General features: G+C 42.8%; 1 protein-coding gene across 5 annotated transcripts in view; it reads right to left on the bottom strand.

The window, feature by feature from the left end:
* Positions 1–25432, bottom strand: part of Rnf144b (ring finger protein 144B) — a 152644-nt gene that overhangs the window by 14009 nt on the left and 113203 nt on the right. For all 5 annotated transcript variants that reach the window (XM_047557597.1, XM_047557595.1, XM_047557593.1 and 2 more), the window contains exon 4: positions 15465–15525. In XM_047557597.1, coding sequence (XP_047413553.1) covers positions 15465–15525 — 61 coding nt within the window. The remainder of the gene's footprint in view (positions 1–15464; positions 15526–25432) is intronic.

Genomic DNA, 25432 nt, shown 5'->3' with positions numbered 1-25432 from the left:
GACAGCAGCAGTCCTGAAGGAGGCTCCAGGCAGCTCACAAGGCCACCTGCAGCTCTTCCCAACCCACCTTTGGTCACAGCACAGCACACTGGCAGCAGGTCAATCACAGTGGAAGCATTTACACCTTAGGAAGTGGCATGCATAACAACTCAGAGCTGGCTTTTCCCCTCCTAGAAAGACTGTTCACCATGGAACACAGGCCCAAGTAAGAGTAAACACAACAATATAAAACCTAGACCCAGCGCAGAAAAGCATGGAGCACAGAGAGGGAAAGTGAAGAGCAGAACACACAGCCCAGAAGGAAGAGAAGCCACAGTGGGGACAGTGACAGTTTTTTAAGCTGACAACCACTTCTACTTCCTGTTCATCCTGTACATAGATAGGAGTATGTACCTAAAGTAAAACCCGCATCTAAAGATGTGTAGGTAAGTATGTACCTACACATCTAAAGAGTAGATTGCTTCTGGTTCTATATCCCGATTCATTATTAATTGCTTCTAGTACATTCGTCTGGAGTCTTTGTGGAGCTTTGTGGAGCAAAGTTCCACTGAAGTACTCAGTGGCGTACGGGCTATTTCTTCCACATAAAGTCAGAGTAGGGTGAAAGGAAATGCTTCTGACGGGGAGCGGTTACTTCCTGTAACCCTGGCTTCTTGGAAGCACAAGACAGGAGGCTCACAGTACAAGGCCAGTCTGGACGACTTAGCAAGACCCTGCCTCAAAATAAAAAATTAAAAAAAGAAAATAGGGGCTGGGGATGTGGCTCAGTAGTAAAGTACTTGCCTAACATGTGTGAAGCCCTGGGTTCCATGCCCAGTACAAAAGGAGAGAGAGACAGAGACAGAGAGGTTTCTGGATCTCCCTACCAGGCTTTCAAGTACCTTCGCGCCACCAATGAGATGAGACGCACTCTGTCCATTCCTGTCAACCGCAGAGGACCAATATCTCTACACTGAGGGTGTGACCAGTTATCTATGAATTCAAAGTAATTACTACTCTGAGAGGCCCCCTCCTACCATGAAGCCCACTCTTTTAAGATATTTTTTCAGCCGTTGATGGACCTTTATTTTTTATGTATTTATATGCGCCACTGAGGATCGAACTCAGTGCCTCACTCATGCTAGGCAAGCGCTCTACCCCTGAGCCACACTCCCAGCCCTAAGCCCCCTTTCTGAGTAAATATGAAAGAGAAGCGTGCTAGCTGGAATCTGGCGTGATTATGGCCCGGAGAATGGCCACCCACACAGCCCGCGGTAGCACGTGCCTGAGTTTGTCCTGTGGTTTTTCAACACTGCTCTGGCTGTGTAGAACATACCTGCCAGCATCGTCTGCGTGACAAGCCATTAAAAGTCGAGTGGAAACACAAACTGGTCAAATCCCCCGGCAATCCTCTCTGCTTTATATTCCTGCCTTAAAGCACGGAGCTGAGTTAGCAAGAGTGGATACTCAGAGCAGTGAGTGAGTCTATTTCTCTTCCTGGAATACAGGGACAGGACTAAAGAGATTAATTCCTTGCAACTGAATAGCCAGGCACAGGTCTTACTGTAGAAGGGGCATTTTGAAGAAAAGGCACACCGTGCCTCTGGGCCTAAGGACACAAAGAACACTTACATAATTTGTTTTTCCTCCTACCTCCCCTACTTTTGATTCATGGCACAGACCCTCAGCTGGAATGCACACTTTCTACTCTTTCAATTGGGGAACTGCTAATTTGATTAGAATTGCCAGAGAGAAATCTTTTGAGATTGTCACATCTGTGACAACCAGATGACTCTGAGCCAACCGTACTGCTTTTGAGGCTTATTTATAACTGCACATTTTTAGCAGCCACATTTAAGCCTATAGATTAGAACCACAAATAAGCAACTGATCTGATAGATATCCAAATTCCATCCAAGTAAAGCAAAAGTAGAGATTTGCCCATGTAAAAAAGCAGTCTGGTCTTACAAAAGCAAAAAAACCCAGAGTGGAAGGAAACTTGGTTTTCACTGAGCTCAGCCGGGGCTGTCCTAATCCCAGAGAAAGTGTGGGTTTACCACTTCCAAGAGCAGTCCTTTAACCCAACATGTCTCTTCCTATAAAACAGGAGAGTCAAGGTTAAACAGACACTGTCTATAACATACTGAACACAGTGCCCAGCACAGAGCAGGGTCTTCACAAGAATTAGTGGAATTCTTCCCATTTTTGTTCCCCTTAATCTTCAACTTTAATGTGATTTTAAACTCTTTGAAAGGGGACCCACAAATCTGTATTTTTTTCTCATGGTGCTTTTCTCAAACAAGGGATTGTGAAATCAACTGAGTTGTTAAGAAGCAATTTTTTAAAAAAACGAAAGATTAGAAAAGGAAGCACATTTTGCATCAGTAAGTTCTGTCGGTTCTATCTTGGGGTGTGCATGTGTGCTGGCTTTCCAGGTATAGTACCACCTCAGGATCCTGGGTCGGCTCCTGGAACACCCTTCCCCCGCCAGATACCCAAGTCCGCAGATGTTCAAGTCCCTTTTATGAACTGGCACAGTGCTTGCCAGCACCCGGCTCGCCTCCCATGTGCTTTAACTCATCTCAGGTGGCTTACCACGCCTGATCCTATGAAATGCCACCTAAGTAACTGCTGTCCTGTATGGTCTAGGGAATGATGAAAAGAAGAAAAGGTCTGCACGCGTTTAGTACAGACACAGTTTTTCATAGGTAGTTTTTCAGTCTGGGGCTGGCTGAATCTGCAGATGCAGAACCGGCAGATGGAGAGGACCACGAGGAACATCGATTTCTTTTTCTGGGTTACAGCTACCTTGAGAACGCACAGTCACGGGCAGAGAGCTGGGCTCTGTGAGCGCCAGTTAAGTGGTTTCTGAACCTGTGCAGCTTGGGAGGCGTTGTGGGAAGCTCGTGTTCACTATTCCCGGATTTACTCTACTTTCCTGTTACATAAAGCTCCTCCTCTTACTCTGAACCTCCAGTACCCCTGTTCTCTTCTCCTTTCAGCTGCTGAGCTCCCTTCTTATTCTCCTCAATTAAAGAGAACCCACGCTCCCGATCACTCGCCCCTGCCCCAGTCGCCTTCTTTCCCCTTGCGTCCTGAGACAGGAGAACTGAGTCTGCTCTGCGCAAACCCAAGCCCTGCCTCCTGCACTGGGCTCCACCCACTGGCAGCTCAAGGATTTGGCTTCTGCCCCTTTCTTCCCTCCTGTGTCAACCCTCTGCTGGATGGCGGATTCTTTAAAAGACGACGACAAAACACCCCTTCGAGGAGTTTTTTAAGACTTATCCACTAACTCCATTCTCGTCTCATAACATGTTGAACCCTCTCCAAGCAGGTTCTTCCCCCAGCCCTACCCACCAGGGCACTGAACTCTACTACCTGTTCCTGACTCCCGCTCCTCCTCTCTCCTGAGCTTGCAGCAGCATCTGACTCAGCCAACACTCAGTCCTCCTTCAATGCTTCTGTCACCTGTCTTCTGGCCGTCCTTTGTCAGCTTCTTCTGCTGGATTCTCCTCTTCTGCCCCACCTACCACCTTAAAAACCTCTCTTGCCCCAGGGCTCAGCCCTGACACCACTTCGTTATTCACACTGTGTTCCTCCTGGAGCTCCATGTCATGGATATCAACCTGACTCCAAAATATGTACTTCTGGTCCCGGCCTCTCCACTCCCGCTCCACTCTCAAATTACCAGGGAAAGCCTGACAGTTCTACCTTCGAAATCTACTCCAAAGGGGGCAGCTTTCAGCGCTTCCTCTTGTAACACACACTCCAGAGTCATCATGGATCAGACCTCTCCATGAGCCTCCCGAACACCACTCCACAGCCATCGTGGATCAGACCTCTCCATGAGCCTCCCGAACACGCACTCCACAGCCATCGTGGATCAGACCTCTCCATGAGCCTCCCTAACACGCACTCCACAGCCATCGTGGATCAGACCTCTCCATGAGCCTCCCTAACACACACTCCACAGCCATCGTGGATCAGACCTCTCCATGAGCCTCCCTAACACACACTCCAGAGCCATCATGGATCAGACCTCTCCATGAGCCTCCCTAACACACACTCCACAGCCATCGTGGATCAGACCTCTCCATGAGCCTCCCTAACACACACTCCACAGCCATCATGGATCAGACCTCTCCATGAGCCTCCCGAACACACACTCCAGAGCCATCATGGATCAGACCTCTCCATGAGCCTCCCTAACACACACTCCACAGCCATCGTGGATCAGACCTCTCCATGAGCCTCCCGAACACCACTCCACAGCCATCGTGGATCAGACCTCTCCATGAGCCTCCCTAATACACACTCCACAGTCATCGTGGATCAGACCTCTCCATGAGCCTCCCTAACACACACTCCAGAGCCATCATGGATCAGACCTCTCCATGAGCCTCCCTAACACACACTCCACAGCCATCGTGGATCAGACCTCTCCATGAGCCTCCCGAACACGCACTCCACAGCCATCGTGGATCAGACCTCTCCATGAGCCTCCCTAACACACACTCCACAGCCATCGTGGATCAGACCTCTCCATGAGCCTCCCGAACACCACTCCACAGCCATCGTGGATCAGACCTCTCCATGAGCCTCCCTAACACGCACTCCACAGCCATCGTGGATCAGACCTCTCCATGAGCCTCCCGAACACGCACTCCACAGCCATCGTGGATCAGACCTCTCCATGAGCCTCCCTAACACACACTCCACAGCCATCATGGATCAGACCTCTCCATGAGCCTCCCGAACACGCACTCCAGAGTCATCATGGATCAGACCTCTCCATGAGCCTCCCTAACACACACTCCAGAGCCATCGTGGATCAGACCTCTCCATGAGCCTCCCTAACACACACTCCACAGCCATCGTGGATCAGACCTCTCCATGAGCCTCCCGAACACGCACTCCACAGCCATCGTGGATCAGACCTCTCCATGAGCCTCCCTAATACACACTCCACAGCCATCGTGGATCAGACCTCTCCATGAGCCTCCCTAACACGCACTCCAGAGTCATCATGGATCAGACCTCTCCATGAGCCTCCCGAATACCACTCCACAGCCATCGTGGATCAGACCTCTCCATGAGCCTCCCTAACACACACTCCAGAGCCATCATGGATCAGACCTCTCCATGAGCCTCCCTAACACACACTCCACAGCCATCGTGGATCAGACCTCCCCATGAGCCTCCCTAACACACACTCCACAGCCATCATGGATCAGACCTCTCCATGAGCCTCCCGAACACGCACTCCACAGCCATCGTGGATCAGACCTCTCCATGAGCCTCCCTAACACGCACTCCACAGCCATTGTGGATCAGACCTCTCCATGAGCCTCCCAAGAGATCTGTTTGCTGCTCACGTTCCTCTACCATCTATTCTCCTACAACAGTCAGAGAAACCCCTCTGCTCACTTAGCTCTAGCACAAAGGCCTCCTTGCAACTTCCTATGGAGGAGCTGTGCCTGTTTCCACCTCGGAGCCTGTGTATTTACTCTGCACTCTGCCTGAGAAGGAACTCCCATGGGTGTTCCTGTGGCTTGCACACCTCATATCAAGTCTCTACCCAGAGACCACCTCTTCAGAGAGGTTCCCATAGAAATCCTACCTAAAATACCCTCTCCATCCATCTCTTTCCTATGACCTTTCTTTATTTACATAAATGGTACATATTATTTATTATCTAGCTCCCCACACACCAAAATTCTTGAGAGCAAAAATTTGGGGTTAACAATCACTGATTCCAGCTTATCGGGGGCAGGATTTCCTAACAGCAGCACTGCTGGCAGTTTGGGCAGGAGAATTCTTAGTGGCGGAGGTTGTCCTTGTATTAGATGTTCGGCAGCATCCCTGACCTGGATCCACCAGGTGCCAGCAGCATCCCGTTCCCCAGAGATAACAATCAAAAATGTCTTCAGATGCCTCTGAATGTCCTGCAGAAGACGAATTCAGCCTTAGCTGAGAACCACTGACTTAGCCAAATGTCTGGAACACTATTCACTGAATAAACGATGAAGCCCCAGAGGAAAAGTACAAGAAAAAGTATTGGTAGAGCAATTCCCTGCTGTAACAACAGGTGATGGCAGCATGGACGGCAAGGTTCCACACTGGTCCTGCGCATAGATGCTTCCGGAAAACAGAAGCATCACCCAGAGAGATGTGTACGAGCCACTCTTAGAGAAGAGCCTCTCCAAAAGGAATAGGAACCCAGAATACTCCACAGCTACATTCCACAGAAAAGGAATCTGGGCGTGGCAAGACGCCTGTCCTTCAGAATACCCTATAGCTCAGCCCCTACAAGAGCAGCTAGAAGCAAAAGTAGGCAGAAAGTAAAAGAGTTGTCTTTCTTTTAAAAAATTATTTTAATTCCAATATGTCATTAAGAGCACTTTTGCTTATATAGAGTCTTCCCTCTGCATACGGGGCCGCTGGTTCCAGGACCTCTGCAGGTTAACAACACTGGAATCAGGTCCCTTATATAAAGTGGCATAGTACTCTGTGTAGCCTATGAGTATCTTCCCACACACTTCAAGTCATCTCCAGATGACTTAGGGCCCCTGACACAAAGTAAATGCTACATAAGTTGTCGTTACACTGCGTCATTTAGGGAATAGCAGTAAGAAGACAAGTCTGTGTGTGATACATGTGACACATATTTTAGAAAATATTTTCAATCCACAGTTAGTTGAATCCCTGGACGTGGCGGGCACATGTACAGATGGCCTTCTGCATCTCCTGTGGCAGAGCACGTGCCAAACGGGGCCTGGAGGCCGGACTAGGGGCAAAGGAGAAAGCGTAGCGGGACATCAGGTTCTGGCAGCCCTGGTTTCCGGCAGGACTGCCCAGGACTCAGGCCAAAAGGAACAAATTGATGGATACCAGGGGGTAGTCAAACCACTGTCACACAAGGAAGAACTGCAGCTTTTTCCCATCTCCTGACAATGCCCTGACGGGGATCTGAAAGGGAGAGGAGTCCAGGGGAGAAGTTCTTTACTGTTCTGCCATTCAATCCTACCTTCTGGCTCTTTGCCTAGGAAACACGATTATTATGTAAACAAAATGCACAAATGATCCCAATAGTAGATTTAGACACTTCCTCCTTCTAATTTCTAACCTAAAGTTAAAAGAAAGTGAACTGATAAATATTCAACTAATTTCTACTGCATCTGCAGAGATCACAGCATCGTGTAACTCTGAGACGGGGAGAAGTTAAAAAATCCAGAAAGTGAGAATCCAGAGAACCGGAAAGCAGCCCTCCAAAACAGTGACCCTTGAAACTTTAATGCGAACCATGATTCAGGAGTGATTAACTGTGACACAATTATATCAGAGGCAGACAAATTCACAGACTTGAACTGCAGTTTACTTATAGAAAGGAGAATTGATTACTGAGGTAAAGGCCCAGGGCTATTTGATCTTAAGACTGTTCTTGTTCATGTAAATTATGCAAAAGGCTGGAGATGCTATTTAAAACTGTTTTCTACTTCTGTATTCTGACAATTATCGGAAAAGAGAAACATTCTGGGAGACTAAAATTGCCATGGGACTAGCAACCATGTCTGACCCACATGATTGTTTTCAATTTTCAAAAACTGAATCCAAGACCCTTGGCACAAATAACGTTTGATACATACAGTACGCCTTTTATTCTGTTGTCTATTCTCTGAATTAACAAAAGAGGTTTTCCTGCCATCCTCCACTATTGAGTCTTGCCAAAAAAAGACATCGCATGAATTTTTAGTATTGTGGAAAAAACATCATGCACCCAAGCTAATTTAATTATCAGTTGAAATCAATCAAACTGCTTTAACGTTTATGACCCACTGCATTTTTAATTATGCCAAAGTTAATTTGCTTTCTGTTATCTCAAAGAACAAAGGTCTTCTGCAGATAGTTAAAATGCAATTAAACTAAACTGATCAGCATTAACATCTGCTATAGTAAATATACTCAAACAGCAGTGACCAGCATCAGAGGTCTCAAGATAGCTGCTCTCAAGACATTTGAAGAGAACCACAGATTGTCAAACTTGGAAACAACCTTTGAGGTGATCTAGTCTAACACTGTTGTAGTTAGACCCACAGAGTTGGACATTTGTATAACAGGTTTCCCGAGTAAGCATGTGATCGGATTTTTTTTAACTCCTAGAATACCACTATCCATGCAAAAAAAAAAAAAAAAAAAAAAAACCCTTTTATTAAATAAGTTTTAACTTCTACTATCACTATAGGAACCTTTTCTCTTAAAGTAGCCGTGTTAGATGCCCTGTCTCAGTAAGTCATGACACCCTTTGCAAGTGGTTAGAGAAGGTGGGATCTGTGCTTAGAGTAAGGCTGACCTGCATTAAAGGAAATTGACGAGAGAGGCGATTGATGAAGTTGGCACTCATTGTCAAGTTTCCACACATCTCTAGAACTCAGGGCACTGAGGATAAAAATATGCTGAAAAAGATAAAAGAGGTAGTGACATTATTGTGCTATATACTCAGTCCAAGGTATAACCTGGATTCAGAAGACACTTTCTTAGTCCAGTTTGAAGAACTGGAAAAAATATTTGGTGGTAATAGTCATGAATAAAGTTATGGTTTGGATATGAGGTGTGTCCCCAGAAAAGCTCATGCTAGACAACAGAGCAATGTTCAGAGGTTAAATGATTATATTATGACAGCTGTGGCTTAATCAGTGGATTAATCCATCTGATGGGTTAATAATTTTAATGGATTACTGGGTGGTAACTGTAGTCGGGGGAGACATGGCTGCAGGAAGTAGGTCAGTGGAGACACGCCCTCAGGATTATATTTTGTCCCTGCCTCCTCACGCACTCTCATGCGCACTAGCGCTCTCTCTCTCTCTCTCTCTCTCTCTCTCTCTCTGTTTCCTTTCTCTCTGTTTCTCTCTGTTGCCATGAGCTGACAGCTTTCCTCTGTCACACACTTCCTCCACAATGTTCTGCTTCACCTCAGGCCCACAGCAATGGAGTTGGCTGACCATGGACTAAACCTCTGAAACCAGGATCCCCAAATAAACTTGTCCTTCTCTAAATTGTTCTTGCCTGGTGTTTTGGTCACAGCAACAAAAAACTGATTGAAACAAACAATAAAAATAATAACAAATAATGGCAGTAATAATTTGTTGCATCCTGTGACAGACTAATTAACTGTCTTCAACAACCCTAGGATAACAATTCCATTATCATCCCCAACTTTAAAGATGAGGAGATGGAAATCCACACAGGGAGGAGCAAACTCCTAACACATGCCTCTCATTCAGATCATCTTTTAAAAACCGCCCCCTACCTACTGGTAAGTCTAAGTCTGTCACCAGAATGCCTTCTCTTTCAGAAGGAAGCTGAAATATTGAGAGGGCGCTGTTTTAGATTTTAAAACTGATCAACAAGAAAGAACTGGCTGGCAAAGTAGAGGACACAGGAAGCTGAGGAGAAAGTGTTGTCATCCAAAAGCACAGAACAGTATAGGAAGGAAACTCCGGATGCAGTCATACGTTTACCACAAAAGACCAGAAGTGTGGGATCAATACACACACACACAGCTGATGGGAATGGGCTTGAGATTATAGACTATGAAAAGGAAGATGACCAACAAGAGCTGGAAATAAAACTGGCAGGTGATAAAATCATTAAGTATCACATAGTCTTAAAAAGAGGGAAAAAAAAAAAAAAAACCACTCAAAGAAACCAAACAATGGCCTAGGGAGTTCTGATGAGATAAAACCCTAATAATCAGATACAAAAAATGGTGTGGGGGGAGATTTCACCCAGGACAAATCCAAGAGAATGGATGGAACTTGAAGAGCACCATCATAAATAGGAAAACTCAAAATGAAGGCTTACAAAGAATATATGGAACAAGAGGGCCTTTAAAAAAGATGGACCCATAGCTTGCAGAAGCATCTGGAACTGCACCTGGCACAGGACAGAGTACATACATCAGCACGAATTGAATGCATGGGTGTGTACGGTGGGACTAATGAACAACAACCTGAAAACACATTCCTATTTTGCTTCATTTCTGCATGGAGAACAATATGGCACTCCATTCTGTTTACAGTGCTACCACCCACTCTGTGGTAATACAACAAATATCCAAGAACAGACACATTGACTTACTGAGTAGCTAAAGCAACTGGTAGGTACATACAGCCAAACAGGGATCCCCAAAATAAGAAGAGTGCTTATGAACTAGATATGGATAATTTTCTTTCTTTCTTTTTTTTAATGGTACTGGAGATTGAAACCAATGTCTGTGCATGATAGACAAGTACTCTATCGCTGAGTGACACACCCAGGCCTTTTAAAATTTTATTTTGAGAAAGGGTTTCACCAAGTTGCCCAGAACAGCCTCAGACTCATGATCCTCCTGCCTCAGTCTCCCAGGTAGCTGGGATTACATGTATTTGCCACCATGTTCAGCTTAGAGATATATAATCTTTGCACAATTTTTCGGGGCGAGGGGCAGTGGGTGAGACTATGAAAAAGCACATTCTGTAAACAAGAGAAAAGAAAAATTCTAGCATTCATCAATAGGCATGTACTTGAAGAAACAAAGAAAATAGTGATGATCCACACATGTGAAAATTACCATTCTCTTCACTGGGTTAATACTGAAAGACTGACACAGAGAGGGAATGGTAGCCAATGGAAAAAGTTCTGTTGAATGGAAAATGAATAGAACAACCAACTAACGTCAAAGGGTGCTTCTCTATTTTATGTAAGCTGTGGTGGAATTTTTCCTGATCCTCTTCAATATGCTTTTTCTCCATGGAGACTTACATAAAGACAAAGACATAAAAGGCAAGTTAATCAAACACGTAACAGCAGAGGACAATATACACATGGGACAACAAACCATAAACGAGAAAAGAACTTGGTAGGCAACAGGAATTGGACAAAGCTAAGAATAATTCTCATAAGTAAGAAACAGGGCTTCATTTAATCTGATTTTACATTTTTCCAGAGCAACAATTTCAACAATTCTGTCTCACAACCCAGCCAATGAGATTTACTTTCAATCAGTCACTTAACCATCAGTATTATTACTGTATGTTTAATGCACCCCAAGATCCCCTTTGTAACAATTCCATATAAGATATTTTCATGAAATAGACTATAAAGTTACCCAATGATAAAGGTTTTGAGTTGGAGATTGACAGGAAGTCTATTAGGTAGAAGTTTAGTATACAATTTAGATAAAGATTATCCCATCAAGTGAATTTCATTATGTAGAACTTCACTATGTCAAACTTATTCTTACTTGGAATTTCTATTTTCCAATAGTATTTATTTGTAATGGATGATAATGAATTATTACATGATTACAAAATGACTTCCAAAATCATCTAAGAGCACAATGTCTCTGGGTCTCAATTTCCTTTTATATGAAATGGAGGGTTGAACCAAATTTGATATACTTTAATACTTTAAAATAGTACAATGTCTAATTAAACTTATATTTATAGGGCTTTACAGTTTGGTAGTTCCTCAAAAACTAAACAGAATTACCATACAACTCAAGATTTTCACTTCTAGGTAATATCCAAAAGATTTGAAAGTAAGAACTGGAACAGATACTTGTCCACCAATGTTCATAATAGTGTGATTCACAACAGCCAAAGGTGAAAGTAACTCCAATGTCCATCAATGAATGAGCAGATAAACAAAATGTAGATATGTGCAATGCCTTCTGAAAACCACTGCCCAACAGGACTGTAACCAGAGAAAATCCTGTCCCTTCACATAAGCATGCAATGGAATATTAACTCATTCACTGAAAGGAATGAAATGTGGATACAAACTACAACATAGATGATCTTGAATTATACTAAGTAAAATAAAAGACAAATGCAAATGGACAAGTAAGATATCATTTACATGAAATTTCTACAGTGGGCAAACTCATAGTGGCAGAAAGTGACAGTGGTTATGAGGGCTGAGAGCAATTATTGATGGCTACAGAGTTTCGGTTTGGGCTGATGAAAGGGTTTTAGAAGACTGTGCAGAGAGCTGCACGCCTGTAGGAATTTACTTAGTGTCACTGGATGTATGCTTCAAGTGGTTAACAAGACAACTATTATGGTATATATTTTAGTGCAATAAAAAGCACAGAATTAAAAGGTTTTTATTTATAGATGAGAAGTTTAGACACAGTTGATATGGTAGAATAGATCACAACCAAATTTTCAGTTTCTTCATTGATAAAATAATCAATTGTGAATGCCTGAGACATATAGTGGGATACCTGCCTAGAAATTGTTAGAAAAGATAAAGTCCATGTATAAATGAAACTGTTTTATCAATTTGTAATGGATGAACGTAGATATGTGCAATGCCTTCTGAAAACGACTGCCCAACAGGACTGTAACCAGAGAAAATCCTGTCCCTTCACATAAGCCAGTCACAGGTAGGACGGAGCCCTACAAGGAACTCACAAAGCAGAGCATCTGGCAGAAGAGTGTGGATCCTGCCCATGGGTTTCCATGTGCCCCTCATCCATGGCAAGGCTATTCCTACTTGGATTTGATGGGGGAAGTGCCCCATTAACCAAAAGTGTCCTAATCCCAGTGACCACAAGACAATCACGTGCGTTTAAGATGAGGACATTTCTTAAAGAATGTTATGATTATCTCATCTGGGGAAAGGAGAAGGAAGAACACTGAAGACACTCTGATGGGAAGGTGCTACCTTTTAAGTTATTAGGATTTTGATTATCAACATCTATTGCTATTTCGAACACTGAGACACTGGAAGCTCTCATAGAAAGTGTTCTATAGGTATTGACTCATTCAATCCTTATCCCAACCCTATGGTATGGGGATGGTTATTATCCCCATTTTACAGATGAAGAAACTGAGGTACTGGAGTCATTTTAAGTACCTTGCCCATGGTCACGAAGCTAATAAGCAGAAAAGCCTGCAATTGTACCAGGCTTTTCGCCAGTATTTTTAAATCAAACAAAACTTTACATTCTTCAGTGAGAACAAACCACAGAAAGTTTCAATTCCAGGTATTGCTAGAATTTATCTAACGACAAAAAAAGGCATCTGAGCTGATAAACGTGTCCCCTCACATGTAAACGACCAGGACTAAGGCCTGCTGTGGACAGCTGGGGCAGCGGGGTGGCTGGAGAGGAGCTGGTGGTTGTGGGAGAGAAGAGCAAGGGCTATAAACAAACTGCACCAGGTCACAGGGAACTGAGAGGCTGCTGAGCCGTGTCTCACCAGAAAGGAGCAGCAGGAGGATCCAGCCCGACCCCAGGCCTTCTGCAGGTAGGAGCCCTCACACCGAGGCAGGGGCTGCCCACGCAGTCACCCACAGAGCAAGCATGGCGGAGGTCAAGCACGGTGGGAGAACGCAGGGCACGTGCCTGGCCCTTCCCATCCTCAACCACCACGTCCAACAAGTAGGAATCTGGGGTGGCGATGCTCAGTCTGGTCAGTCCGCGTGGGTGGATTGGCAAGAGCAGTACAAATTGCACCCGGCGGTAACTGCTCCAGTGAGCTCAGAACCCACACAGACCGATGTAGCAGACGTCTTTGTCTCTTAACCCTAAATTCATCTGACTCTCCTTGTTCTGATTTCAGCTTTCTAATTCCTGGCTTCCCACCGAATCTTTAGAGTAAGAATGCACCTGCCATGTTGGCTGAAATTCAAACAAGCTAGTTCAAGATATATATATATTTTTTTTGGTAGATTCAGCTTTAATATATCAGCTGTATGAGTTAAGTGATCCACCAGCAAGAGATAAATCTGTTATTAGCTTGCTAAAAATAAATAAATAACCCAGTGTTCTCAGTCCCTAAGACCAAGCTGGATCTCGGTCCAAGGCAGCGAATGCCATCTTCCCGGAATCCCCTGCAAGTATCCCTTCAATAGCCCTCTTCATACTCTGCCTGGTTTTCTTTCTCCTTCTCCTGCAAGAATTATCTGCCAGGCATAAATCTACCATTGTGAATTCCACCTTTATGTGTATCTATAAGCACCAATTATAAATAAATAAATAAATAACAGAGTTGAAGGAAGACCAGCAGAATAGAGGAAAGGGAAAAAGGAAGAGGGAGGAGGGGAGGGAAAGGGGCAGCCCCAGGGACTGATGGAGTAAATTCCATGCACGTATGGTTCCGTCCAAATTAATCCAACTATTACATATAACTACAATGCACTAATAAGAGCATAAAGGGAATTATCTGCCAGCAGAGTTACAAAAATTAAATGAGATAAAGGTAATTGTGTTGACCAAGTTTATTGCACATGATAGATACGTGTATATTTTCCCCCTACTCTCATCTCCAGATTTTATTTTATTTTATTTCTTTTTTCTTTTTTGGGTGCTGGGGATCGAACTCAGGGCCTTGTGCTTACAAGGCAAGCACTCTACCAACTGAGCTATCTCCCCAGCCCCTCATCTCCAGATTTTATTAATACTGATTAAAAAGTTAGCGATCAGAAAACTTAATGTTCATACTAGGTTACAGATTTATATATATATATATATATATACTCAGTGAAACTATACCCGTCCTGTGAGTGCTGAGAGAGACAATTTTCCTCTGAATTCTCAGATACTAAAAAATAGACCTCTTCGTTCAAGACTATTTTAAGGAGTAGCAAAGGGAATGGGTTCCTACAAAAGACCTATCAGAGGCCAAAAGGAGCAAAAATAGAATTCCTGTAGATAAAATAAGGCACTGTAAGTAAAAAGCTGTATAAATTACCCCAGGCCCAAATATCTGAAAGCAAATTAGTCTAACATCATAAATTGCATTAGGGTGACACTACTAAACTTCTTAGCCATCGCTATGATCACAAAAGTAGTACCCGAAGAACAAACAATGAATATCAGAAGGGGCAACAAAAATATTTGGGCTGGCGGGGCATGGTGGTGCACACCTGTAATCCCAGCGGCTCAGGAGGCTGAGGCGGGAGGATCACAAGTTCAAGACCAGCCTAAGGAACTTAGTGAGGCCCTAAGCAACTTAATGAGACCCTGTCTCAAAATAAAATATAAAAATGAGCTGTGGATGTGGCTCAGTGGTTAAGCGCCCCTGGGTTCAATCCCTGGTACCAAAAAAAAAAAAAAAAAAAAAAAGGTTTGAGCTGATTAATGCTCTGAAGTGATCTTTGAGAGTGGGAAACAGGTGGAACAATCCATCTTGAGAGTTGCTTCATTTTTATTACCATTGTTGTGAAATCATTTAACTTTTGCAACCTTTCTCATATAAGCCAGCTTGAAAATAGAAAGCAAGCAACATAGGGAAAATTCTGTTTTCTGCTAATCTGCATTTGTCTTCCCCCAACTGTGGCTGAGAGTTGAAATTTTATGTTGCAATTATAGTTTTCCCCTTGAGGAGCCCCCTGGCTGCTTCGTCACAGCCCTGGGCTGCCTTAATCCTCCAAGTTGAAGGGTGTAAGACACAATGGAAAACCACATTCCCCACCAAGATAAGGAGAAGAATGCATACCTCGTTCAAATTTTAACCTCTGATAAAGCTGAAACTGATCCACAGGTACCAAACAGGCAATCTGAAAACAGAGACATGGGAGAGGTGAGATTCAAGTCACTGTAGGCCCTTGAATTATCAGTCGCTTATGATTTCTCTTTCTGCCTTTGCCTACTATTTTCTCCCCGTACCAGTGTTTGCAAACTTCTTTTTCTCCACGCCGCTCATGCAGGAAAACTTGCAGCAATTGTCAATCACCCCACCTGCTAGCACAGAGAGGACTCACCAAGGCTTCAATCATAAAACTCACCAACTGTCCCCCTTTCTTGATCAGTTCGACCCAGACCAGACAACCAAAATTTATTTGAACTTTCCAAATTATTTGTGTGCATATATGAATGATGCTCCTTTCTTTCTACATTCAATTATGAAAATTCAAAAAGATTATAGTTCTAAGTAGGGAGACCAGTGGTGCTAAGGAAGGGGATGGGGAAGGGACAGAGGAAGGGGAAGGTACTAAGGAATGAAATTGATCAAATTATGCTATGTACGTGTACGAACACATCAGAGGGAATCCCACTGTGATGTATAATCACAATGTACCAATATTTTTTTTAAAAAAAGACTGGTTCTAGTTTTGAACCCTTAAAAACTAAGGTCAAGTAGATAGTGCCTCAGGAATTAGGAAAACATTATTTGGCACCTAGAAAATAGTGTCTTCTAAACAACAAAAAAGTTATTCCTGACACAAATCACTCATAGATCCCTTAGTTAACCACACATTGACATCCCAGACCCTGGAGAAAAAGATATGCCCTAAGGTACTTCTTATGGCTAGACGTTCATTTCCATTTCAGATAGTACAGTGAACCAAAGGCTTACTAGTGAACAATGATTCATACCTAACCAAGTGACATTAATTATTTTAAAGTGTATTTCAAAGGCCAATGCAGAAAAAGCTAACCACTCTTAAACTGGCATTCTAAAAAATATTAATTCCATTGACGTCAAGATACAAGTATACTGACGTTACTTAAAAGATTTATAACAGAAAATAAAAGGATTTGCTATTAGCCTTCAGGATGTAAGCAAGTTAAAGTAAGACAGTTTTGACAATTCCTCTAAATTATACACAAACACACACACACACACACGGCCATGTGTGCACATACATTTATATATGTGTTTTTGTTACAAAACGTATCTGTTTCTGTTCGTTATTTCCACATTCACACAATGCTCAGGACTCGAACCCGGGCCTCCAGCATGAGAGGCAGCCACTCTACTAGGTAAGCTATATGGCCTTCATTACAAAATGTATCTGGATGAAGGTTCTTACAACCAAAGGAAAACAGCTTTGAGAAAACCAGATTAAGATGATGCAGCTAAAACTATATCTAAAACTATATAATACATTTAGAAATGAATTAGAAATCTAATTAATCCCCTCACAAAAATAATCTCAATTTGTTTATTTTGTAAATGAACAAACTAAGTTTTGAACTAAAATGTATGAAGAACCGTAACACAGTGCCATCTCCCCTACTCCAAATGACGTATGGTAAAACAAATCTAATTATAAACATCTTTTCTAATTTTTCTCTAATTAGGGACAAAGTATTGCATTTTCATCTGTTACCTTAAATAAACACTCGTCAGCAATCCTTGTAAAAACAGGGTGACTTTTATGTTATCACCATTTTGCCATTTCTTTTAAAAAAGAATGACTGGACTTTCGCGATGTTGAAAGCCACCTTTGTGCATTTGTTATAACACTACCTGAAAATCTTTCCTGAAAGATGTAAGTTCTCGAATAAAATTCGGAATTGGAGACAGCAGGTGCAGCAAGTAAAGTGGCAGGTGACACATGTATCAGAGTTCCCTTTCTGACTCTGTCAGTGATCTTTGCATGTGGAGGACAAACATCCAACTGCGACTTTAGCTTCTGCACCAAGTTGATTTGAGGATGATATCCTCTGGGTCCAAGACCTCTGTCACATTCCATGATCAACAAGCCTCAGCTATTTGAAGTCACTGATTCTATGAGTGGCCCTATTCCCCACCCCACCCCCCCCATCTAAAAGAGAACTTCCTTAAGTTCTTCAAAGTCAACCCCTAAAATTTTTAATGTCTCAATGATGAGCAACATGGATAAGAGTTGGGTCAAATACAGTTTATGAGAGACAAGGCAAGTTGAAGATACTTGTTAAGGTTTGGCTGTGAGGTGTTCCCCAAAGGCGCATGTGTGAGAGAATACAAGAAAGTTTAGAAATGATAGGGTTGTAAGAGTCTTAACCCAATCGATGAATGAATTCCCTGATGGGATTAATTGAGTGGTAACTGAAGACAGATAAGGTGTGGCTGGAGCAGGTGGGTCACTGGGGGCGTGTGCCTTTGGGGTGCTTATTTTGTATCTGGCAAATGGAGATATCTCTCTCTGCTTCCCTCCACCCCACCATGATGTTCTGCCTCGCCCCCAGCCCTGAGGAATGGAGCCAGCTTTCTAAGGACTGAGACCTCTGAAACCGTGAGCCCTCAAATAAACTTTTCCTCCTCTATAACTATTCTTGTTGGGTTATTTATTCACAGCAGTGAAAAGGCTGACTAAAAAATGGTTTAGACACAAATGAAATGCCAATGAGAAAAACAACAGAAATTAATGCAGTGTAATATCACCAACGGTAGGAATTTTCATCAAAGTACATATTACTACCAATGGGAATGTCACACATCTCTAATTTTTTGGCCTCTTACTCTACTTTGAATCTCCTCCTTATTATTTCCCAAGTCCAAGGTTCCTATGGAATTGAACCTTAATCAGGTAGTTCCATTTTTCCATTAACAGTGGTGATCATGAAAAGCTATTTCTACCATTGCTCACTCTATTTCATTCTTTTGGAATCAAGGCGATACCCAGAAGACACCCATCTCTTCTCCAGCCTGTTGTGTCAACTGGCATCTTCTCCATATGCGAGATGATGGTCCAGTACCGGCAAGGCCCTGCTGATGCCTGGCCATGCCAAAGAGACAGAGGTTGGGCTCAAGAACTGGAATCACCCACATACAAGACGGAGAAAAGATTTGCACGGAGAGCTTGTCTTTGTTTGGATTTTTCAAACTAGGACTAATTTTCTAAAATGTTTTCTATCACACTGTGGTTTTAGATAAGGAAAGGCTGATCCTATTTTAAAAATAACAAATGATGCGACATATTGAGTTCCCGGTTCCACTGCCATTTGGAGCTAAGTCACAATGGCTCAAGGTCTTCACCCCTATAATTATAAGGTTGAAATAACTCCATTAGGATGACATTGGGAGACTCAATCAGACTGCAGGTAAAGGGTTAGAAGCAATTTTTTGAGAATATTCACAAATACTCTGTCATCATCAGACTAGATGAGACTAGACTGAGAATCCTGAAGAATAATAAATAAGATTATAAAGAGGAGTCTTGTGGGGTATATTTATCCTGTTTCTGCCAACAAAGAAATTTCAAATCATCCAAAATCACACTAGAACATCTTTTTTTTAACTTTTTATTTTGAAACAACTTTAGATCTATAAATAGTTGCAAAACTTGTATAGAGTACCTAAATGTTATTCCAACTCCCCCTAAAGAGCCCATCTTAAATAACCACACTTAATTATTGAAATAATGAAATTTACATTGATATATACAATGAAATCATCAGCAGGCCTTATTCAAATTTGACAAATTGTCCCAGTAATATCTTTTTTCAGTCCAGGATCCAACGCAGGTTACTACCTTGCATCTAGCTGCACCATCTCCTTTGCCTTCTGTGACACTTCAGTTTACGAAGTCCTTAACATGTTTGAAAAGCCCAAGTCAGTTATTTGTATGACGTTCTTCCATTTGGATTTGTCTGATTCTTTCTCATGATTAGAAAGGAGTTATGTATTTTTGGCAAGAATATCAGGTATGATCTTGGAGTCATCAGGAGACACATGAGGACATGTCTCATTACTGTAATGTCAACTTCTTGACTGGATTGAGGCAACGTCTACCAGGTTTCTCCATATTTTGTAACTGGTAAGTATCTTGTAGGGGGTGTTTTAACTTAAGATCTTCAAGGTAATAAAGACAGACACAAGATAGAGATATATTATTGCGTATAGGTCCTGGTGGGGGATACGAGCATGCTAGGAAGATACACATAGAGGACAGGGAGAGGGACCCAGGGGCCAACACCTTCACTGGGGCCAGGGTATTATCAAAGTAGGTTTCACACGAAGGGTTTTGACTGGTGGGTTTAAAGAAAGCAGGCACAGTTACCAGCGGTCGTGCTATGACTGAGAAGTGGTCACTATGGCGTATCTGTAAGTTCATGCAGGATGTGAAGGTGACTATGGCATTCAAGTAGGCTGCATCTAGCTGTCCCACAGGGAGGTGGTCACCAGGGGGAAGTTGTATAAAGCAGATTTCTGGATTGACCACACTGAGTAACTATGTCAAGGGTGACTCAGCCCTGTTTCTGGTATGAGAAGGTCCAAATTGTATTCACAAAGGATGCTAAGGCAACACGAAATTATAATAATAATTTACCGCAGGGGGATACTTTATGCAAATCCTGTTTCTCATCACAAATTTGCCCACTAATTTTACTTACCAGTGGCAACTCTTCCCCCTAAACATTAATGTGTTTTTTGATTAATGATGATTTTTTTGTTGTTGTTTATTTCCATCATTCATTTGGTATTTGGTGATTAGAATTCTGCTGTCAGGTCAGACAGGAGCAAGAAGTTCTGGTGTGCTATTGCACCAGTTAAAAATAAATTCAACTTAAAAGTCAGTTTTAAAAGATTTCATATTGAGGAAAAGCTATCTCTTCTGCCCCATTTATTTGCTTACTCATTTTTAAGTCAATATAGTCACTACTGATACTTATTTTACTTAGTGGATTCTAATCCACTACTAACCAGATCTATATTTTAGTAGAAGTAGCAAAGATAAGTATCTTCTGAGCTATCAAGAGACCACATCCTCAGATCAACTACTAAAAGGTCCTTAATTTGATTTAAAATCACTTTTTGCTACTCTTGAAATGTGTGCTGATATACCTATTTCTCTCTCCTATCCATGCATGAAAAACATTTCTCCTCCTCATCATCATCCTAGAAATTCTTTCCAAAAAGAAAAAAAAAAAAAAAACTTTAATTCAAAGATAAAATGAGGAGCTGGGGTTTTGGCTCAGTGGTAGAGCACTCACCTAACAAGAGCAAGGTCCTGAGTTCGATCCTCAGCAACACACACAAAAAAAAATTAATTAATTAAATTAAATAAAGGTATTTTTAAAAAAGATAAAATAACTTCAGATTTATTTTAAGAAAACAAGAGCAATAATATCAGAATAGTAACAACAAAAAGCTACAACCTGCCTGTATTCTTTGTTGGTGATAGTTTTGTTTAATTTTCCAGGTTAAAATGAACCTGGGTGTACTTATTAAAGACCCAGCCTCTACTCGGCTGAGTCTGTGCTCCCCCATTCCACTCTCAGTAGACCACAGTCTGTGGACACTGCTATGTCTGCGGAACGGTTGACTGGGTATCTCTAACCTCCACCCCTGGGAAGAAAAGAGAAGCAAGGCACACCCTTCCTTATCAGTATTATTAACTACCACCGTAATATCTGAATAACCACCACCTGCTCGCACACGCGCACACACACACACACACACACACACACACACACACACACACAGGAATGACAAGAGGAGGCAGAGAAAGGGAGGCAGACGGTGGAGCCTGCTTACACAGCTGCATTTATGCTGAAAGTGCTGTGTGACCCCGGAAGAAATGGATGCTGCTTTTCAGTGGGGACACTGATTCTCAGTCAAGGAGATGAAACAGTCAAAACAGAAGTTAGGGACAGGCTTCAGGGAAATACTGCTCAGCAGAGGGTGTAAAGTCAAGACGGAAGCGAAAAGAAGCCAAGATGTCCCTTAGGTTTGGCCCTTTTTTCTTCTGCTACAGTTGCTTTTTTAAAAAGGCGGGAGGGGGTGGTTTGAACACAGACCACAGCAAAGGTGCGTCTGGAGATGGACTTACCCACTAGCGAATCGTCACAACCCGCCGAGTCTGGACAAGTCCTGCGTTACTGTAACTCAGACGAGGCAGGAGAGACGGCCCTTGCTTCACACACATCTAATCTCACTGGTACAGAAACTAAGAATAGCTTCCATCTCCACCCAGGAGATAACGTTCCTTCTAACATAGAAGAAAAATGGCACATTCACCTGAATAAAATGCACCTAGACACTAGATAGGTGACCCTGATTGGAAAAAGAAGAAGGTAGCGTCACCTGAGCCCTCGGAGCACCACGTCACCAAGAGCCACCGTCCCCTATCACCTCCTGCTTTCCTCCCTCTGCTCACCTGTGGGACACTCGTGCGCAGCTCCATGTGACACATGCAGCCTGTCACTGCTGGTGTTCCTACACAGCACTTGCCTCTAGTTTTAGAAGAATTTTAGAACCTTATTCTCCACTTTATATGCAGTTTTAAATGCATCTCAAAATGGAGTCCTCAATCTGTTCTTTAAAATATTTAGCTGGGAATTTTTGAGATTAACTCTGCTTTGGCAGACTCCTTCGTCTCTTGCCACCCCCAGAGTTGAACTTTTCTTTGGCCAACACGTATCACAGCACGTCATAAAGGTCATTCTAGACACACTCGATTCCTTCCTGTATTCAGATCCTCAAACCACAGCCACGGGGATATTCCCGCTTGCCTGGGAATTCTTCACCTGTCTTCCGCTCCAGCTTCCCACCATGATAACGGGAAGGAAGAAGAATTAAGGGCAGCCCAGCAGGAGCAGGCAGTGTTGTGGGGTTATCTGGGGGAAATGCTTGGATCCTGTAACTCCAGCAGCCTTTTCCAAAGTCACCCTAAATAAATGTGCATTCTAAGAAAAAACTACTTATTTTGCAAATGTAGCTCCCAATTCCTTAGCACTCCACTCCTCCCCCTCCTCTGGGCCTCCAGAGTGCCACCCTCTAAATCCCTTCCTATAGAAATCCTACGCCCATTCTTGGCAAGGGCAGCTGTCTCCACCCTTCCTCTGGTGCATGCTGTGGCGTTAGCAGTAAAAGGCAGGCTGGTTATTTCAGGGCCCCAGGACTTGGAAGGAGATGGGTGAGTGAGAAGCTCTTCCCTGCCCTCCACTGCCAGCTGGCAGCTGGAAGAAGTTCAATTTCTCAGGCCATAGAATGGGAGGCACTATTCAAACGGGTTATGCACTCGCCACTCTGACTTTATACCACCCAGGCTCTCCAGCAAGCAAGGGTGTGCGATTTCCATGACACTGTAAGGAAACTGCTCAAATCAGACACTCCCTTTTTCAACAGGGCTGCTAATTTCAAGCAAGGGCTCTGCTTGAAGTACTGCTATCAGAACAATCTATCTGTGTCCTGCCTTCATAATTCCATGTTGGACAAGGTTCTTGGATGAAGTACATTGGAAAGGCCCTGCAGAGCAACAGCTGAAAATACCAGATGATGCAACGAAGGAAAGTTTTACTTTTCTCTGGCTCCCAGAGTGTTCACCTCAAGCCACGAGTTGTCCCGAGTCACCATCTCTCACCAGCTTCCAGGGCACTGAGAGGGAAGCTGCCATTTTCCACTGTTTCCTGCATGAACAGTGTGTGAACTGGACATTAAGTGCTTCCCTAGTAGGATTACTCTTGAGAGATAAATATAGAGGCAGAGCCAATTTGGAGGAATCCAGAAGGCAGGCTCAGGGATTAAAGCCAACTAGAATAGCTGGCCTTGGGCAGGAAAGTGTGCAGAGCAAAGAGCTTCAATTCCTGTGTCCTTTCAAGATGGAGAGATGTTATACTTTCCAACACTTTATAAGACAATGAATGAGAGGGATTAAATAGCATAACATAAACAGTAGCAGGACAAAGGGTTTAACCAGAAATATTCACAAAGTATGTCTATGTGTTGCCTGTATAATTGAAAGCTTGTTTTTTTGTTTTTTTTTTTTCAAAGTGGAGGGAAGTAGTAGTCATAGAGATGGAATCCAGTCAACCATCATATGAATGAGCCCCATTGTGATATACTCAAAATTGCACGGGTTACGAGCTATGCTTTATCATAATGACTAATGAAGTCTTGAAGTAAAGCAAGTTAGAAATAAGGTAGCACCACCCAGTTCACCCCTGAGTGGTATTTTTATGTGTGTAGTATTTACTTTCAGAGGAGTCCCATGTAAACTAATAAAGCTACTCAGATCTCCAATATCATCTCCCATTTTATTTTCAATTCACAGTGAAAACATTCCCACCACCACCACACCATTTTACAACTCTGGGGAGGAAGAAAAGTAGCAAATTGGTAAAGAACATTTGACAATTGTATACATGGATGCTCATTTTTGGCCAGGCTCTTAGCAAGACCAATGAGAATAGAAATGGCTTGTTAATGCCTGGGAGTGTCTTATTACTCATCTAATGAGAAAAAGACTTCGCAGAATTTAAATTAGTTTATTTGGAATAAGGTTTTGTTCTGTTTTTTCAAATATACTTTTATAATTTTTAAGAGTCATTACGGATTTGCTTGGTTTTAACACAGCCTAAAAAGCAAAATTACTTCTAGAGTACAACTGAATGAACAGAGCTATAAGCAGGAAAGTGTTAGAATGTATACAGTGGGGAAAGGACACAGAGAACAAAGAGAGGGAACTAAGAAGAGAAAATGTCTATGCAAAGAAAATCAGAGGAGTCAAGCTCTGTTCCAGAGAATTGTGGAAAGCACAACTTGCCTCACCCACTCCTCTGGACACGTTAGCCCTAACTCCCAATATCCAAAGGGTCAACAGTCAGTGCTTACCATCTGCTGAGAAGCCTAGGACATCACTATGCAACCGAGCTCTCTGCAGTAACAGAAATGTCCCATTCTGTGCTGTCCCATCAGGTAGCCATGGGCCTCAGAGGCTAGTGAGCACTTAAACAGTTCCTGACTAGTCCAGTTGAAGAACTGAGTTTTTAACTTTATTTAATTTTAACTAGTCTAAAGTTAAATAGGCACATGTGGCTAGTGACTACTGGTTCAGACAGCACAGGTCTATGATTAATCTCATAGGCTTGTTTTGAAACTTCACCAAACTACTCATTTACCTTTAACAGATTTTGCACACAGGAATTAGGTAAGCGTCACACCAGCTCCAGCTCTTGCTGCCCCCCCATCTCTCATGTTTCTCCTTTCTAACTCTCGGACATTCTCTGTTGGACACCTCTATGCTAGATCAGAAACTCCACCAGGACAGTGGGCCTGCCTAGGCTCGGCTCCTTCCCTGCCTGGCATCTGGCTCCCACACGGCACTCTCTCCGTTAACACCTGTGACCTGTCAGAAGCGAATCAGAAAGGAAGTCTGTCCTGCAAGGAGTATGCATGGAAAGATGCTTCCACATACTTGAGGCTCATTTTCAGAGCAATTCTACAAAGATCAACAGTGTTCTTGGTAGGTAGCCTAAATTCCCTCACATTAATTTCCTCCTACTCCTTACCCACACAAAAGTCAACACGCGTCCTCATGGAAGGAGTTACACGTTCAATATTAACTTTTTATCAAAACTTCATTATTTCTTTATTTTCTTAAAATGAATCACTTCTAAATCATTATGGATTCTTTCTGTGCTTCCCTAAAAAACACTTTTAACTCACTTGTACCACTCAGCTGATAGCACATAAGTGAAACACAGGATAATCCCTGTCTATACCATCTTTCTGACTACTTTGCTTACAAAGCAAAGGAGATCTATATGTAAAAGCACATACATTCATAAAACGTGTATATACACACACATCCTCAGAGGAACACATTTACATCTGCATGCAAACATGCACGCCATTGACCTTCTAATTATCAAGTCCTGTGTTGCCTACTGACCTAGTTCTATTCTTAAAGCCAAGTAATTACTGTGGTCAGAAGGAACTAGGTTAGAATTCTAGCTATTCTACTTTCTAGA

Source organism: Sciurus carolinensis, chromosome 7 (assembly GCF_902686445.1).
Source record: "Sciurus carolinensis chromosome 7, mSciCar1.2, whole genome shotgun sequence".
NCBI classification, from domain to species: Eukaryota; Metazoa; Chordata; class Mammalia; order Rodentia; family Sciuridae; genus Sciurus; species Sciurus carolinensis.
Note: the sequence above shows the minus strand (reverse complement) of the source record. Positions and strands in the feature narration are given on the sequence as shown.